The following is an 18,082-nucleotide window of genomic DNA, read 5'->3' as shown; positions in this document are numbered from 1 at the left end:
TGGTGTTTTCAGTCCTCAACTAAGACCATTCGGGATGCTGAAAAGTGGTGATCAGAAACATGCCTGTGTGTTAGCAGCAGGTGTGCAACCTTGCCCACTGAAAACAATGGATATTTTCAGTGAACAGTGTCTAAAGACAAAGCTATACCACCAGATTGCTCCTGGGATTCCATGTGAGCTGTCTTTAAAACCAGGTACAAGGGCCAGCAGTATTCTTGCTACGATGGAGATGTAATGTATATCAGGAGGCAGAAAGGCCCACAACTCAAATTATCACAATGTTTTCAGTTTATTTGGAAGGTGTCACACAAGCAGCATTCTCCCCTGTTTTTCATTGATCTGGTTCAGAACATCAATTGTATCCCTGATTAAGGTCTCAAAAATCCCGTCAGCTAGCTGCATCTTTACGCAGAGTTCATCTTCATCATAGTTCACCCACTGAGCCTCCTCCTCATGGAGCTCTTGTACCTGGGATTTAAAAAGAATTTTAAAAAACACTGTCACATAATTTGTTTTCTTAAGTGTAGTACTTTGGGATACCCAAAGTAAACTAAAACCAGAGCAGAAAATAGGAAACAATTGGCCAAAGATCTATTTCTCTATGTATGAATTCAGGTACAGGCACACAGGCACCAAAGAAATGTGTTAAATTTCAGTATAAAAACTTGACAAGTTTACCTGGGATGTTTTCAGCACAATACTGCCTTGAACAAGGGATGAGCCAGATAAAGTTTCACTTTTGGTTGATGTAGAACAACCTGCCAGATCTTCTGACCTCCAAGCCACAAAATTCTGACCTCAGGTTGGTCTCCTGTTCTACACTCTTTTGGCAATCTCATTTATTCTCATAGCTTCAATTATTTATTAAAATGACCTCCAAATCTCTATCTTTAGCTAATATCCCTTTTCTAAGCTCTACACTTTTGTTTCCAACAACTACTCTACTACATTTCTATAGGTCTGTTTAATTGTAACCTCAAATTCCATGTTAAAAACTAAACTCACTGTTTACTCCAACAAAAAAACTTTCTCTAGATTTTTGTTTAAAGTGCTACTTTCCCCCTCAAACCATCTATTCTTAAAATCTCAGTCATTTTTTATTCCTCCCTCCACTTATTCCTCTTCAATTCACATTTATTCAGTTACCAAGAAGATTTCACATTCCCAGGATCCCCTGCATCTGCCTTCTATTCCCCATTGCTTCCCTCTCCTAGTTCAAGCCCTTATTGCCTATACTGGACTGTTGCAGTCTCTTAAGAAGTTGTCTTCCTTCTTTCAATTTGCCTTTCACATTAATCTTTTAACATTTATTGCCACGTTAATCTTTCCAAAACACCAATATGGTAACAGTATTCAATTGGCCGTTGGTAATCACTGAAATAAGAGATAAGTCCCAGTCACCTACGCTATTATTCACAGTTCCACAGCCTGGCTCCAATTTGCCTTTCTGGGTTTAAGTCATAATGCTTAATACTTAAGTTCTGAATACTTTAGCCAAACTGGGTAATTTTGTTTCCCCAAAATATTTGCTGTTTCACCTTTATGCTATTTGTTTATTAAGGGATTTTTGGTACAAAGCTTTATCCGCTTTGCTACATGTGTTGTGATAGTCAATATATAGCCAATCTGATTTCTCTGTAGAGGTATGAATACCGGTCCCTCTTTCTCAATATTCTAAACTTATTAATAGTGCACATAACTTTCTATAGTTCTCTTTCCTGTTACTGCTGACAGTTAAGAGGCATAGTGGATAGAGTGCCAGGCTTAGGATCAAGAAAACTCATCTTCATAAATTCAAATCCCACCTCAGACACTTAATCTTGTTTGCCTCAGTTTTCTCATTTGCAAAATTGAGCTAGAGAAGGAAACTGTAAACTACTCTAGTATTTTTGCCAAGAAAACCCCAAATGGGGTCACAGAGTTTGAAATGACTGAACATTAACAAAAAACCTTTACAATGCAAAACTTCCTCAGAATTTTCATTTGCTCTGATAGGTGATAGATGATCAAAGGAATTAGGGCTGGAAAAGACCTAAGAGATCACCTTATGCAATCCTCTTACCTTAAAGATGGGCAAAAATTAGTCCTGGAGAAGTTAAAGTGAGTTGCTCAAGGAAATTATAAGTATTAAGTATCAGAAGTGTCACAACTAGGAACCAAAATTCAGTGCCCATCTCCCTCTATAATCATTGGAGTATCTTGTTTCATTAGCACATGCATTAATCTAACAAATTACTTTGGCTTACACATAAACATTAATCAAGTGCATTGAAGCAATAAGTTGACTAGGATTCAGGTGTCCATGGAAGTATATTTTTTATACTCAAAGGGGAAAAGTTCCCAGCATCTATAAAGCATCCATCACACATTAAGGTGGTGTAGTAGACAGGGCACAGAACTTAAAGCCAGAAGACCTGAGGTTCAATCCTGTTTCAGACACACTTACTAGGCTTTGTGACTCTGGGCAAGTCACTTATCCTCTGTCTATCTTAGTTTCTTCATTATCAGCCACATATGAAAAGTTTTTATGGTGGCAAAAGCACAAGAAGTTCTAAGTCAGTCTCCTCTAAGTATAAATTACAAGAAAGTTTGTTTCAGACTTTGGAAGAAGCAGGGCAATTGTGTGCATGTGAGAAGTTCTACCCAGGCACCTCGCACTGTCCTCTTACTCCATCAGCTCAAAGTGCTTCAGGCCTGAAAGCTCTTCAATTTCTTTGTATCTCCTTAAGCCAATATTTTGTTCAGTGAATTGAATGAAGGAAGGAAGAGGAAAAGAGATTATTTTTAAATTTAAGGATTCAACCACAATCAATGTCAAATACATATACAGATGATGTACTCAACAAAGGCTGGAAATCACTGTTATTACCTAGACTGCAATGCTAGGATACTCCTTTACTGCATGGGCTACAATGGACAGCACCTTCTGGCCTCAATAAGACCTGGCACTAAGTCCTGCTTCTGGCTCATTAATGGGGTTGTGACCATGGTCCCTAGTGAGCTACAGAGCTGATCTGTACTTTTGAAGAAGTTTCTTTAATGGGAGTTCCCTATACCACTGGAATAACTATTCTAGTTGAAAGAAGTTATATATACATGATTAGTGTAATAAATTAAAGTGGCCTCTAAAATAGAAACTAAAGCTACAATAAATAGAAGATTTAAGATTTTAGCTAAAACTCATGGCTTAGGACCAAAATAGCTCAGATCAAAAGTTCATGAATTTGGATGTTTATAAAAACAAAACATTGCTTAGCTTTAGTCACTGACCAGAATGTGATCAACTCGGTCTCTCTTCTTCCGTCCAAATTTCATCATTTTCTGCCAATCTGTTTTATAGTTTGGTTCCTTTTTAAGGCTGAATAGCTTAAGTACTTCAGTAGCTATGAAGTTCTGGGAAAAGGAAGAGAAATGGGTGAAGCAAAAATGACATTAAAGTAATGCTGTGATAGAAATTTAAGTGTATCATTACTAGGCAAACAATACTATGCCCAATATGAGATCAGGCATTTACTTTTTATTTCACTTATCAATCCTGAGTAAAATATTCCAATTAGTTATACTTCATTAAGTTAATTTATATCTTTACATAACATCTTAATGTATGCACATACAAGTAATCACCATTGCTTCTGACAAAATAATAATGAATACTGATTTTAGCAGTCATTTGCAATAATGAGAACTACTTAAATTGGGCTTTCTGCGATTATGCAATCTCAAGTCGACACAACCTCCCAGCTAAACAATTCTTGAAAGTAAGCAAAAGATGAATCTTGTAATTTGCTATCAAATCACAAAAAGTCTGGGGCAGGGATAATGATGTAAAAGAAAAATGCAAGACTTTGTCTTGGATAAGAAAAAATATTTAATTGCTTCTGTTAAGAATCATAGTGAACTGTCACCTTTCTAAGAAAAATATATCTTTATATTAATAAAAGAGCCATTTATGTATTACAATTAGTGTTGAAATTCTGGGGAGGGAAGGTAAGAAGAAAGAAAAAAAGAGGAAAAGAAATCAAATTGTCAGAAATTGGCAGTTGCTATGGAAAAGTTTCAAAGTTTTTTCTTTTTGTTAGTTAGAAAAGAAAATAGAACTGGCTGAGCTTTTTGTTGTTCTTTACTCTTCCTTGTTTTTTGTATCTTTTACTAGAGCCTAGATACTTCTACTAGGTAGATAATTGATTTTCAGCAATGGATTAGCTCTCACTGTTTGGGAGGATTTAAATCAATCAAGTATTATTAAGGTTAGAAACGAATTTAAGGTTAGAAATGAATTTAGTGTTAGAAATATCATAAAAATTTTATAGTTTTCCAGATCTCTAATAATACTCTACAAGTGCCTTTTGTTGAACTGGGAAAACTTCTCAAGCAGGAAGAAAAAGGTTCTCAGTGCATTCCTATTACCATAGAGCATGCTAAAATGGATAGAGAGCCATTCTCAGAGTTCTACTTTACATATGACTATATGACCTTGGGCAAATCATTCAACCAGTGTTCTCAGACAACTATAAAGTAGAACAGTTTTCTCACTTCAATAGAAGAGAGAAGTTCCCCACTGGGATCGTTATATGGTTGTTTGTTTTTTTTAAACTCTTACCTAACTATCCCTTTTATATAAAGATAACACCTAAAATTTAGTCTTCCCAAAACTAGAAATCCCATGGGATCAACTATGGTTATCATTTGTGTCCACAAATTGATACGGCTGAAAAGAGTAATCCACTGAGAATTTTTCAAAGATAGTAGGTCCCAGGCACGTTCTGTGTCTAAAATTTACATTTTTAAAACACGGATTCTTACCCTGAAATCTGTGAACTTTTTTCCTCCCTCAAATCTCTTGATGACTTTATTTCAATATAATTGGTTTCTTTTGTAATCCTATATACTTTTTATCATATTTTATGCAATTAAAAATATTGTTCTGATAAAGAGCCAACAGATTTCACTAGATTGCCAAAGGGGTCCATGACTCAACAACAAATTAAGTATCAATGTGGTAAAGAGGTTGCATATCCCTTTAGAAGGGTATATTTTGTATAGGAGAAAGAATGGATCTGTGATTTTAATGATATAGGAAACTAACAAATGAGGAAACTCTCTCTACCAAAACAGATCGGCCCCTTTACTTAATAGTATTTTGAAATCACTATATATAATCTCAAAAAAAAAAAACTTTTATGTGCTATAATGATTGCTAAGTTTCCTTTAAATTTCTCAATTTTCCTTTAATTGGCCAGAATGTGTATATAGATGCCATGACAGTTAAAAATAGCATTTTGTTTTTTAAACAAAGTTGCTTTTTAATTACACCCCTTCACTGCTTACTAACAAGTTAGAAGGGGATAGTTTTACAGTTTTTCCTACCTTGATTTCATCAAGGTCACTTGGATTTTTTACTCTCCGGAAGTAACTGGAGTTCATCCTACATGGTTTCATCCAGATAGGCTGATTCAGATTGGGGTCCTCAGCAAATATTTCTCCAAAAATCTCTTTTGTCAAATCAAAGACCGCCTTAACAAAGGGGGGAAAAAAACCCAGTAAAGTTATGAATTCAAAATTTGGTCAATATGAGATCTTCATGAATCTGAAGTGTCCTAAAAAACATACCTGCTTATAGACCCGCTGACTGGTGCTTTCTATATCCTGACCCCTACAAGCACTACCTAGTAGTTTGGTGGGAATGCTGATGCTTTGAAGATCATGGCCCATCTCTTTCCGTTTCCAAAGTTCCTCAGCTGCGGCATGGACTAGTACTTCTACCTCTTCTGCAGTGTGTGGAACAGCTAATAATGTCTCACATGGCTTTGGAGGTACTTTTTTTGACTCTGCCATTGGTGGCACAATTTGCTCTTCTGCCTTATTTTGCTGGACCTGGTGGGAGGTACTTAAGCCAAAGTCTTCATCAAACCAGTCCTGGTCATCTCCCAACGCACTCAGGAATTCCCGGCTGAGTTCAAGCTCTGCAAGCCTCTTAGCAAGTTCTTCCTGCCCACTGGCACCAAACACTGGGCTCTCCTATAGAAGTAGGATAAAATACCAGTTAGCAATCTCAAAATTTTTGGTAGAAGTATTTAGGAAAAAAGACAATAGCTTACTTGTACGTTTAACTATTTTTCTACATTATTCTCTCTCTAGTTTCCAAACAAGAAAAACAGAATAGTGGCTATTAGTAACTTGATCCTTTAAATATTCCATTTTAAAACAATTCTTTTTACATGTCTTATGACGAGACTTTTTTTTTTTTTTTTAAATTACTGGTTAGGATTTTTTGCATCTTAAATTTTTTGTGTTGTTGTAAATCTAGAAATAGGATGTGGATTTTCTCACCTCTGGTGTGAATCTGGTTCAGGTTACTAAAAAGCATTACTCTTGCTCAATTGTCCAAGAACAACCTAAATAATTGATGGTCCTGATGTATGTCATAGTGGACGTATATCCATTTAACCAGACTCATCATCATAATAAAAGCTGACATTTATATAGCGCTTTAAGGTTTACAAAGCGCTTTACATACATTATCTGATTTGTTCATCAAAACTGACAGTCTCTGCACAGAAACCATGTCTGAGTAGCTAGTTAGGCAAATAGCTCTCAGGTGTCTCCTCAAAGATAAAGTTCAGAACCACTAGTAAGGCAGTATATAATAAGCTTGCACAGTGATCTACTTGGACACCTAAGCTGGGAACAGTATGCGAGGTAGTCAACTCGGCACTTTTTAATGAACACTATAATACTCACAAATCTGTCATGTGTTTGTGACATCTCTAAAATAACTCCTTGTGATGTAATAGAGGGCAGTTACTTCAGAGAAAAAAAGCTACAAAAGCTCAAAAACAATGATTCTGTTTACTTGTAAATATCATAACTTCAATGAAGTAACAAATTCAAAATAGAAGAATGTCTATTGATGTCTTAAAAAAAATTGGTGTTGGTAACACATTAGTTATTTAATAGGGAATATAGTAAAGAGAGAAAAACCATAAGGATCTGTAGGTCTGTAAAAATTTTTGCAGGTTACATTCATTCTATTGTAACATACTGGCAGTATTTTTCTTATGTGAGAAATACTACTCACTGGTCTGGGGCACATATCAGGAGAGGAAACTTCTTCTCTTTCATCTTCTGCTTCAACCTTTAAAAATACACTTGGCAGACTACTAGGTGATTGTTCCTCAAGATAATTAGATGGGACTTTGGAAAACACTTTCTCTTGGTCATCATCCTGGAGCTCCTGGTTGCTAAGTTGGATTTTTTCATTCTTAACTTTCTTAATTTGTTGCAACTGATCCACTGTATCCTTCACAAAGGTTTTTAGCAGACTATCTGTCAGCAAGCTGACAGTTTCCAGTTTTTTGGATTTCTCTTCCACACTAAGTGATGACCTCAACTGAGCTTCCAATTGGTTTTTTTCTTTAGTTAAAAGGTCCAGGAGGGGGGTTGAAGGCTTTTCCAAAACTTGTGGAGATAAGTTATCTTTATTTTCAGGCAATTCTTGTGTCCAATATTCTTGTTGCTTTTTCAGTTCTTCAGAAAGGGCAATATCTAAAGTATCTTCCAATACAAAAGTAATAACTTTTTCTATGGCACCAGAAACAAAAAGGGAAATCGCATTCTCATCTTTTGTGGAAGAAACTAGAGAATCTACTAAAGATTGCTCTTCAGCAATCGATTCAGTAGCCACAGAACTTGCCTGTGTATGATCGACTTTAGATATGGATTCAGTCTTATTGCTTTTCTCCACTGAGGTTTCTACTATGTGTATGCTAACTGGAGATTTCTCCTGGAAATTTCCAATTGAATCTTTTTCCCTATTAGACTCAGGACTCTCTGTGTCTTTCTGTTCTTCTTTTTGATGCTGATTATATTGTTTATTAGAGAAAGCATCTTCATTTTCATCTACAATGTTATCAAAATTTTCTGGAATGTGAGAGATTTTCTGAGGGGGAGCAAAAATCCCATGCTTCTCTTTACACTCAAAGTATGTAATGCCATCATAAGTTCCATTGTTATTTCCTTCAGGCTTGTCCAGCTCTACTCCAGCCCAAAATCCTTTCGCAAACTCTGTCAAACCTTTGAACCGGAGAATGCCAGGTTGAACATTGCTGACAAGGACTCTGTCACCAAGATGGAAATTAAACAACTCATCAGCTTCAGCAATAGAAGCAGAGGCCCATGATGGCGCCTCAGTGATACTGGGTTCATTCTCCACATCACTCCGCTCCTTACTTTTCATAAGTTCTGTTGGGGATCTGAGTTCTAACAGTCTCCCAGAATGGACACTTCCAGAAACAGACAAACTTTTCTCACTAAGACATTCACTGATTTCATCATCACTACCAAAGCTGGTAGCTTTACTTCTTGAATTCTTTGTCAGCGGTAATTTTTCCCTCTGTGACTGAGAGTCTTTTCTAGGAGACAACATAGATGACAATTCAAAATCATCTTTGTATAATTCAGCAGGTGTTCCTTCAGCTGAAATTTCTTTCTTGGGAGAAGATGCCTCAAAGTCATCTGAATAGGACATCTCTCTAAGAGCTGAAAGTTGTTCTGAAAAAGATAAGCCCTGTTCTTTTGAAATCTTTCGTCTATAAGTAGCTTGTTCTGATTTTGTGCTTGGATCCTTCTCTACATTATCTATGTCCTTTTGTATCTCTTTCATCATTTCCTCTTTTTTTTGAAGTTGTTCTATGGCTACTGGGCTATGTGAATCTTTTGGAGCATTTTTAGAGTCTAATGGAAGATCTTTCTTTGAGATAATCTCAGGTGAATCTCCCTGCTCTAGGTCTAACTTCAGCAAGGCAAAAGATTTCCCAGAGAGTTTGGAATAAGTATCTTCAATCTCATTCTCTTCTGATCTTGCATATTCCACCACTTCTTGGATTTCAGATTTACGACTATACTCTTCCAACTGAATATCCAATATATTGGAGGTTCTGTCAGTGTTTGGATCTCTGAAAGAAGATGATAAAGGCACATTTTCCAGATAATCTCCAGATTCTGCTCTGGCTCTCCTTGATATTTTAAGGTTTGGTGATGCGTTTGGAGGTTGTTCGACATGAATGTCCAAATCAGCAGGTCTCTTGGCAGACGTAGACAAAGATTTCTCAGACAAAGCTCTCTCAGAACCTGATACTGAAGCATCTAAAAGACACAAAAAACAAAGTGTAACATCAAAGTTATCAAAACGCAATTTTACAGTTATATGCTAGTCATGTACAAATAGTATTTGGAGCCAATGCAAGTTACAGTAAAGAAAAGTGTAACCTTGGGCAACAAAAGAAAACTCTGCTGCCAGGAAAGGTCTTTTAATTTTTTTTTTTTAAATAAAGGATACCCATTGAGAATTTTTAAAATTTTGGAAGAACCTTTTATATATCATCTTAAAAACTACAAAAAGAAAAATGGACATACATTGATGGGAGATCATTTTCTGCTTACTATGGGTCAGAGACTGGGCGAAAGTAAAACTGTACAACAAAAATCCCATAAAGATATATCCTCAGATCTTATGACTATACAAAAAGGTAGACATTAGTAAAAAGAGGAAGAGGTTATTTAATATGAACATTTGCAGTTATTTGGCTAGGTGGCAGAGTGGATAGAATGCTAAGTCAGGAAAACAGGAATTCAAATCTAGTCTCAGACACTTTCTAGCTTTGTGACCCTAGGCAAATCACTTCACCTCTATTAGTCTCAGTTTCCTCATCTATAAAATGGGATGACAATAATAGGATCTACCTCTCAGAGTTGCTGTGAGGATCAAATCAGATAATAATTTAAAAATACTCAGCACAATGTCTGACACATAGTATAGGTACTATATGAATATTAGTAATTACTGTTATTTCAAATATACTTTTTAGAATATATTTCTTTAGTGATATTAAAGCTCTTTAAAAAGATGTTAAGTTGATATGATTTTTCTACCTTTTGGGGGAGGGCAGAACTGGAAGGATCTATGTGAACTGATACAGAGTGAAGCAGAACCAAGAGAACATTGTACACAGTTACTGAAATATTGTGAGCTACTTTGCTACTAACAGTAACACAGGACAATTCTGAGGGACTTATGAAAAAGAATGCTATCCACCTCTAGAGAAAGAATTGTTGTAGTAGAAGTACAAATGGAAAGCACATGATTTATCACTTGTTTTGAGGGTATATGATTTGAGTTTTTGGTTTTATAAGATTATTCTCTTATAAAAATGAATAATATGGAAATATGTTTTGAATGATAATACATGTATAACCCAGTGGAACGGCTTGTCAACTCTGGGAGGCAGGGAGAGAAGAGGTGAGGGAGACAACATGAATCATACAACTTTGGAAAACGTGTAAATTTGTTATTGGAATAAGATAAAGATAAAATTAGAAAAAAATAAAATTGCTTCACATGAATGCTATAAATTAGGGATGCACTTCACAAATAAAAAAGAATTTTATAGAGTGAACTATAAAAGGGCCATATATTGTTTCTAAGGGATTCATTATAGAATAAAATGGAGCAGGTACACACTTTTGTGTATTCAGACACTACTATGTCTCATATTACATACCAAGATGTTCAGCAATAGACTCTAAGGATCCTCTTGACCGTTCTGATTCTGTCAGTGATTTCCAGTTCTTTGTTGCTTCAGGCCTAGGGCAGAAAAGTTGATAAATGAAGAGAAGTACAGAGTTCGGTAATGACAGAAATCTAGTCAAATGTTAAAGGGGAATGCTTAGGAGACACCAAGAAGAGTGGGAACTTTTATTTAACTTCTAAAGAACCCTATGAGGGATTCATCTGGAAGCCCTACCTTCAACTCAATTGGAACCTCAGTATGTTCTTATCTTTGTTATATTCTGGATGGATTTAAATTTTTCCTACACTCAGTTTTATAATACACTTAAATATCCTGCATATTCTGGGCGGAGAGGGAGTAGCTTCAGTCAGACAAAAAACAACTTTAGCAAAATAACAGATATTTTTAGTAAAATTTGTGAAATAAGCCAGTACTCTCATTTTCTCATTGATTTCAACTCCTTTCCACCCCAATCTTAGCATATTCTATTAACAGCCTGGGTAGTGTAGAAAACAAATGATTTAAAAAAAGTCAAACCTGTGAAGTGGTGGAGGCTTGATCTTAGGCCTCTCAGTAGCTGAGGAGGGAGTTTTAATTTGAGGTTTGGCTGTTGGTGATGTCTCCAAGTCTCGACTTAATTCTGCTTCTGTTTTCTTGATAAATTCATCATAAGACTGTGTTTTGAGAAATTAAGGCTGTAGTTAGTATTTAGAATTAAGACTTTTCAGAAGTCTAAGTAATCAAAATCTTAAATCACTTCCAGTTTAAATCTGAGTAGTAATAAATTAATATTCTGGCACGGAGTACATTTTTTTTTTTTAAACCCTTGTACTTCAGTGTATTGTCTCATAGGTGGAAGATTGGTAAGGGTGGGCAATGCAGGTCAAGTGACTTGCCCAGGGTCACACAGCTCGGAAGTGGCTGAGGCCGGGTTTGAACCTAGGACCTCCTGTCTCTAGGCCTGACTCTCACTCCACTGAGCTACCCAGCTGCCCCTACAAAGTACATTTTTGAAAAAAGCTTCTTTATTTTATCTTGATGGTGTGATCTAATGTTTTTAATATTTAAATTCATAAATTTACTCTAGTAAAGTCATTTACTTTTTTTTTTTTAACCCTTACCATCTACCTTAGAATCAGTACTGTGCATTGGTTCCAAAGCAGAAGAGTGGTAAGTGCTAGGCATGGGGGTTAAGTGACTTGCCCAGGGTCACCAGTTAGAAGTGTCTGAGGCTGGATTTGAACTCAGGACCTCCTGTCTCTAGGCCTGACTCTCAATCCACTGAGCACAAAGCTGTTCCCTACTTTTAGAAATAAGCTACCAATGAGATTAATGTCCTACGGTTTAATTTTATTTCTGTGTGATAAATATTAATTGTAAGCAAATATTATCATCTATCTAGTATCACAATGGATATGGTTATGCTCAAGGTAAAAGCAGGGTATATTGGCAATTCTTTATGAAAAGCTAATTCCTGATCTATACTTGATCTAATCTTCTATACTGAAGTTAGTCACCTTGCTGATTTAAAAAATGAATCAATCTCTCCTTGATAAGTATCAGCTGACACATTAAAAAAGTGTCACAGGGCAGTCAATGGCATTTACAGTTCCTTTGGGGTAGGCTCAGGTGCTTGTTAGAAACCCCCTATCTAGAATGGATTCTTTGTCCTAAACCTGTTGTGAATTTTGGAATGTGATCTTACCTGTTTGCCATTTAAAGCCCTTCAAAAGTTAGATGTAGCTCATTCACTCACTCAACTAGCATTTATTAAGGGCATACTATCTATCTGCACTTTTCTTGTACTACCCTCCAACCAAATTAGCTGACCCACTGTATCTGGTCCATTGTATTTCATTTCCAATCAGTGTGCTTTACTTTGTACGTGCCAAGAATGCTCTCCCTCCTCATGCCTGCCTCTTAGGATGAGTTTTCTTCAAGGTTCAGTTCAAATGCCAAAATCCTACATGAGGCCCAATTCGATATTCCAGTTGCTAGGGCAACCTCTGCTCCAAGAAAGTACTTTGAATGTATTTTTTATTTGCCATTTCCCTTCAACTGAATTTAAGTTCCTTGAGGGTAGGAAATATTTGTTTTGGATTTTGTATCCCAACACAATGTCTCGTGTATAAAAGGTTCTTAGTACCTGCTTGTTGAATGAATGTATATAAAGGAATTCAAACAGACCCTCCATCAAACTATGTTAGAAATGCCATTCTTGGGCAGACTTAGTATTCTGTCACTAAGAACATTAAAACTTGTGTTGGAGAATATGTATTCTATGACTTGGGTATATCTAAAAATACTCTTTTTTTTCCATCATCTATTATGCACTTGTTATTTATAATGCATCTCTTGGTGAACCATTTCAACTCTACATTGCCCTCTTCTATCAAGTCCCATTGGTGGATCATGCTCCACCAAAACCCAGCTTTGGATTATTTCTAACATCCTACTTCAGTCCTACTCAAATGCTGCTGAATGAAGTTGAAGAAAAATCACAAAACTATGCTGATAGGGTCTACTACAAATTCGGCATGTGATCTCAACTGGGCCTTCAATGCAGTAAGGAAATTCTACTAATTGATTCACTACCACACTCACCATAGTGGTTTTTTTTTAAATTCCTCCTTAAACCTCCTTTCTCCCATTGCACCTCCTCTCCTCTTAGTTGAGAAGCTTGCCTGATGTTTTACTAAAAAAACTAAGGCCAATCAAAGAGAGTTCCCCTCTTTTCCCTGCTTTATCATTTCACATCACTCAGATGCCTTCTGTTAGGACTTCCCCTTCACCCATTTTATATGAAGAATTGGAACTTTTCCCTGCCAAGGAAAACCTTGGCATGCACAAGTAATTCCATACCATCTGGTTTTCTCCAGCAGATTCCCTCCTCTATCATCCCTAGTCTTGCACTAATTTTTAATCATTTCCTGTCTACTGGATGCTTCCCTACAGCCTACACATGTGCCCATGTCTCTCTCATCCTCAAAAAACCTTCACTTGATTCATTCATCTCTGCTAATTTTTATCCTATATCTCTCCTCCCTTTTTGGACTGAAATTCCTGAAAAATCTGTCCACAGTTGATGATTCTACTTCCTTTCCTTTCATTTTTTTATTAACTCTTTGCTGTCTGACTTCTGAATTCATTATTCAACCAACATTCAAACTGTTCTTTCTGAAGTTAAAAATAGTCTCCTGATTGTCAAATCTAATGTCCTGGTCCCTCTCTTCTTTCTCTTCTCCCTCTAAACTACTTCATTTGGTGATCTCATTAGCTCCTAAAGTTTTAATTATCTCTAAGTTGATTATTCTTAAATTTCCTTATTTAACCTTAACCTCTGTCTCCATCTTCAGCCTCATTCCAGCTGCCTATTAAAACATCTTGAACTGGCTATCCCATACACACCTTAAACTCAACATGTCCAAAACCGAATGCATTATCTTTTACCTCTATCAGTGTCAAGGGTGCTAATATTCTCAGTTACCTAGACTCAAAGCCTCAATGTCATCCTAAATTTCTTTCTCTTATCTAATCAATTGTCAAGGCCTACCTATTTTTTCCTACCTTCAGAATATCTCACATGTGTCCCTGTCTTTCTTTTGGCACTGCCATCTTTTTAATCCAGGATCTCTTCTGGCCTTGAATTCAAGACTATTTACAGTCTTTCTATCTAACCTTTTGAGCCTTACCTAATGATCCTCTCCTTCTCTTCTAAGCACCAGTCAAACTACTTGCTATCTTTTACACATTTCTCTGCTTCTATACTTTCTCATCTTTGCCTTTATTTGTGTTGTGTTGTTCTCTCTGGAATTTTTTTTGGTGAATGACTTCCTTCCTAAAGCTCTCCAAATGTTACTTTTCCTATGAAGTCTTATCTGATCCTCCATGCTAAAAATCTTTCTCTCAAGCCTAAACTGGCACTCTGCAACATTTCAGACACCAAGGTAATTTTCTGTATTCTTCTTCTTATTTTTTTATTTAAAACCCTTACCTTCCATCTTGGAATCAATACTGTATATTGGCTTCAAGGCAGAAGAGTGGTAAGGGTAGGCAATGCGGGTCAAGTGATTTGCCCAGGGTCACACAGCTGGGAAGTGTCTGAGGCCAGATTTGAACCTAGGACCTCCCATCTCTAGGCCTGACTCTCAATCCACTGAGCTACCCAGCTGCCCCCTGTATTCTTATTTTTATGTGTCAATAGAATCATAGGTCCTTAGAAAGTCATCAGGTTATAATCATGCCTCAGTTAAGAATATTCTGTTAGTCACCCAACCTGTGCTTAAAGATCTCCATTGAACAGAGAACACACTTCTTTCACAGGCAAAGTCCATTCTGTAAAAGGGACTTTTGTTTCTTTGTTCTGAGTTTACACTTGTGAAAGGGAATCCTTTATTCCTTTTTTCTATTTTGAGTTAACTCTCTGGTTAACAATAACTTAAGTACTCCTACTTAGTACCTCACTAGATTGTGAAGACAGAATTAACTCTCTTTTGTCTACTTTTTAATTGAATCAACAAAAGCTTTAACACCCTACTTAGCACTAGGTGGAGGAGCTCTTTACTCTTTCAACTCAATCAGCCAGGAAATGAAAATTCACATCTCAGTCAGCCAGGAATCTGAGAACTCTTTTGATGACTATTCACCTCTCCAGAAGGTGAGAAGTGGTTCCCACAAACACTTACCCCCTGGGCAGTGATGGGCAATTTGGAAGCTGTGATTGGCCCTTGTGAAAAGGGGAAGGGACAAGAAAGCTACTATAAAAGGCCCTGAATTTCTGGGGCTAAAAAAGTTGACTCCAAAAAGGAAGTAGGCTTGAAGGAGTTAGACTTCAAGAAGAAAGTCAGCTTCAAGAAGGTAGACTCAAGGTAGAAAGTCAGCCTCAGGAGTCACCTTCAACTCGAGTCATTGCCTTGACCTGCCTCTTGGAGGGAACTTGGGTGAGTGGATAGCTGGTTTTCCCTTCTTGTCTTCTGGAGAGAGTTTAATTCTGATTGAAGGTCAACAAGTCCTAGCTGAGTCCAGCACCGGAGCATTATAGCATTATTTAGTTAGATAGGCTAATGTTTTCTCTACCCTTTTGCATTTCTCTGCTTTCACTCTTTCCCCCTCTTTTGTAAATAAAAGCTATTAAAGTCATTTTGACTTTAAGCAATATTACTTTGAATCAGCAACCACCACTATTATTTATAATCTTCATATATTTTAGTCAAACCATTAAAACTTAATCCTTACAATACCACTTTTGAACATCTTTAATTATCAGGGCTTTTTGCTCTGTAACTTCCAACCACTGTTACTAGTTTCACCCTTGTGGACTAAAGGAAACAAGTCTAATTTCTCTTCCATATGATATATAAATATCTGAATATGGTTATGCTCTACCCTTCAAGTTATCTTTTTCAAGACAAAAACCAGTTTATCAACTGGTTGCTTTATAGTGGGTATGGTCTTTGTATATTTTTAGTCCCCTCATCAGTGTATTGAAGAGTTTCAGAACATGCTCCATTTATAAATTTCCTTCCTAAATGGCAGACATGAGAACTGTATACAGTCCCCACATGTAGTCTGACCAAAGTGAAAAACAAGAGTGTTCCACTATTCTGCATACCAACTACATGGTTATTAATTAGCCCAAGATACTTTTCCTTTTTTGGCATCAAACTTCTGATTCATACTGATCATGTAGTCCATACTTATCCTAAACTTTTAAAATTGACTTTTAGAGACTTTTAGGTAAATTTCATCTTATCATGTTCACCTCAAATTCCAATTCTATCACATTTCTAGGATTAAACAGTTTTCCTATTTTCAGTTATTCATACATTTTACAATTATGCCATCTATGTATGTTTTCAACCTAGGCCATGGGCTACATATCACAGTAGGAAATCAGGTTTTATTTAAATTTTTTATCTGTCCTACAGCTTACCACAATACACAAAATACTCGATATGTGTTTGTTGAATTGAATATGAAGTTTAGTTTGTCAAGCACTATCACTTTAAGATGCTTTTTATACAGATACAAATAGAAAGCAAATGAGGTGAAATGTTTTACAAACTGAATTATAGTTTTTTTGTGTTTATAACCTGATAGAATGGAGTAATAAAAATTCTCTTATGGTATTTCACTTTTCCAGAATAATTAACTGAATTAAATTAAACTATAAATAAAACAAAACAACTATAATTGACTATAAATCTAAAAATTACCTACTGGGTAATCAAGATATATTTTTTTATTCTAATTTGCTATATTACAAATTGTAGAAGATTCACAAATGTTTTATAATAACTAAATGCTAGAATCATTAAGTAGCTAAGCCCTCATCTCTTTAAGAAAATTAGTAATTTAGTTCAAACCTTTTCTCTGCTGGCAATGAAGATATTCATTTTTTCCTACCACAGTCAAAAAAAATTCTTGATAACCAGTTGACATACACTTTAGACATCAGAGTGAAGACATGATCCTTCACCTTCTACCTCTTTCTAATTTGCCAGATCAAAGCTGCTTTACCTTTCATATTTACTAAAGGTGATAGGGTGCTAGACTTGCAATTTCATTGATAAAAGTAATCTTGAGATTAGGATATATCCTTGATCCATGCAGGTCAGTATCTTCTCTGAAATTTATGGTTTTAGAGTGTTGGCTTGTGATAATGAGACTAAACCTACCCTGCCCATTTTTAGATTTAATCACAAAAGGTGTAAACACCAGCACTTAATTCACAAGTAGGGAAGTCTGTAACCCAGTGTGCAAAAGTGGGTGACAAATCAGAATTGACTGATTGCCCACTGGGCAGATCCAAGCAAAGCATTTATTGTGATTGGACCGTAAACTAAGAGGAAGGCACAGGAAGTGACACAAAAAAAGTGCTTTTAAAAGAGAGTGACAACTTCCTGTAAGTGAGTTCTTATTTGGTTTCTGGAGCTGAAGCTTGAGTGGGTGTTCTGCTCTTCTCTTTGGCCTGGAACTGGACCTGGAGGAGCTCTGGCTGGGACCTTAGACTTGGTAAGACTGTTCTTAAATCTCTCCCTTAGAACTAAACATGGTGAGTGAAAAAGGCTAATTCTCTTAACTTCCCTGGAGGTATTAACCTCTGGAGGGGACCTTGATTGGGAAGAAGCCCTCATGGCTAAAACCCTTGTTAATTGACTTTTAGGCTCTCAGGCTGGGACCTCTGGAGCCCTGTTAGAGTAAAGCCAGGGATTAAGCACATAATCTAGCTCATTAAGCTAGCTCTCTCACTCTACCCTCTTCTCATCTCTCTACTTTCACTCTCTCCTATATTTAGTAAATTACTAAAAATCACTTTAGAATTGATATTCATTCAATTCTATGGCGACTACCCCTTTAAATATTTAGTCCAACCAAAACCCCCTTTTTCCCGTTTAACAGGCTGAAGCACTAAGTTGTTCCATAACCTGCCAGCATTACACAGCCAGGGTATGTCAGGGGAAGTAGGACTTGATTCCAGGTCTCTCTGGCTTCAAGGCCAGTTCATGTTCTCG

General features: G+C 36.4%; 1 protein-coding gene across 1 annotated transcript in view; it reads right to left on the bottom strand.

Annotated features, from left to right (window-relative positions):
* Positions 1-270: 270 nt before the first annotated feature.
* CEP350 (centrosomal protein 350) overlaps positions 271-18,082 on the bottom strand; it is a 187,389-nt gene continuing 169,577 nt past the window's right edge. Inside the window, exons 32-38 of the mRNA XM_044673549.1 lie at positions 11,106-11,242; positions 10,560-10,642; positions 7,079-9,144; positions 5,611-6,018; positions 5,368-5,514; positions 3,271-3,393; positions 271-468 (exon numbers count right to left, since the gene is read on the bottom strand). Of these exons, the coding sequence (XP_044529484.1) occupies positions 304-468; positions 3,271-3,393; positions 5,368-5,514; positions 5,611-6,018; positions 7,079-9,144; positions 10,560-10,642; positions 11,106-11,242 (3,129 nt within the window). The 3' untranslated portion in view covers positions 271-303. The remainder of the gene's footprint in view (positions 469-3,270; positions 3,394-5,367; positions 5,515-5,610; positions 6,019-7,078; positions 9,145-10,559; positions 10,643-11,105; positions 11,243-18,082) is intronic.

Source organism: Gracilinanus agilis, chromosome 4 (genome assembly GCF_016433145.1).
Source record: "Gracilinanus agilis isolate LMUSP501 chromosome 4, AgileGrace, whole genome shotgun sequence".
Lineage (NCBI taxonomy): Eukaryota > Metazoa > Chordata > Mammalia > Didelphimorphia > Didelphidae > Gracilinanus > Gracilinanus agilis.
Note: the sequence above shows the minus strand (reverse complement) of the source record. Positions and strands in the feature narration are given on the sequence as shown.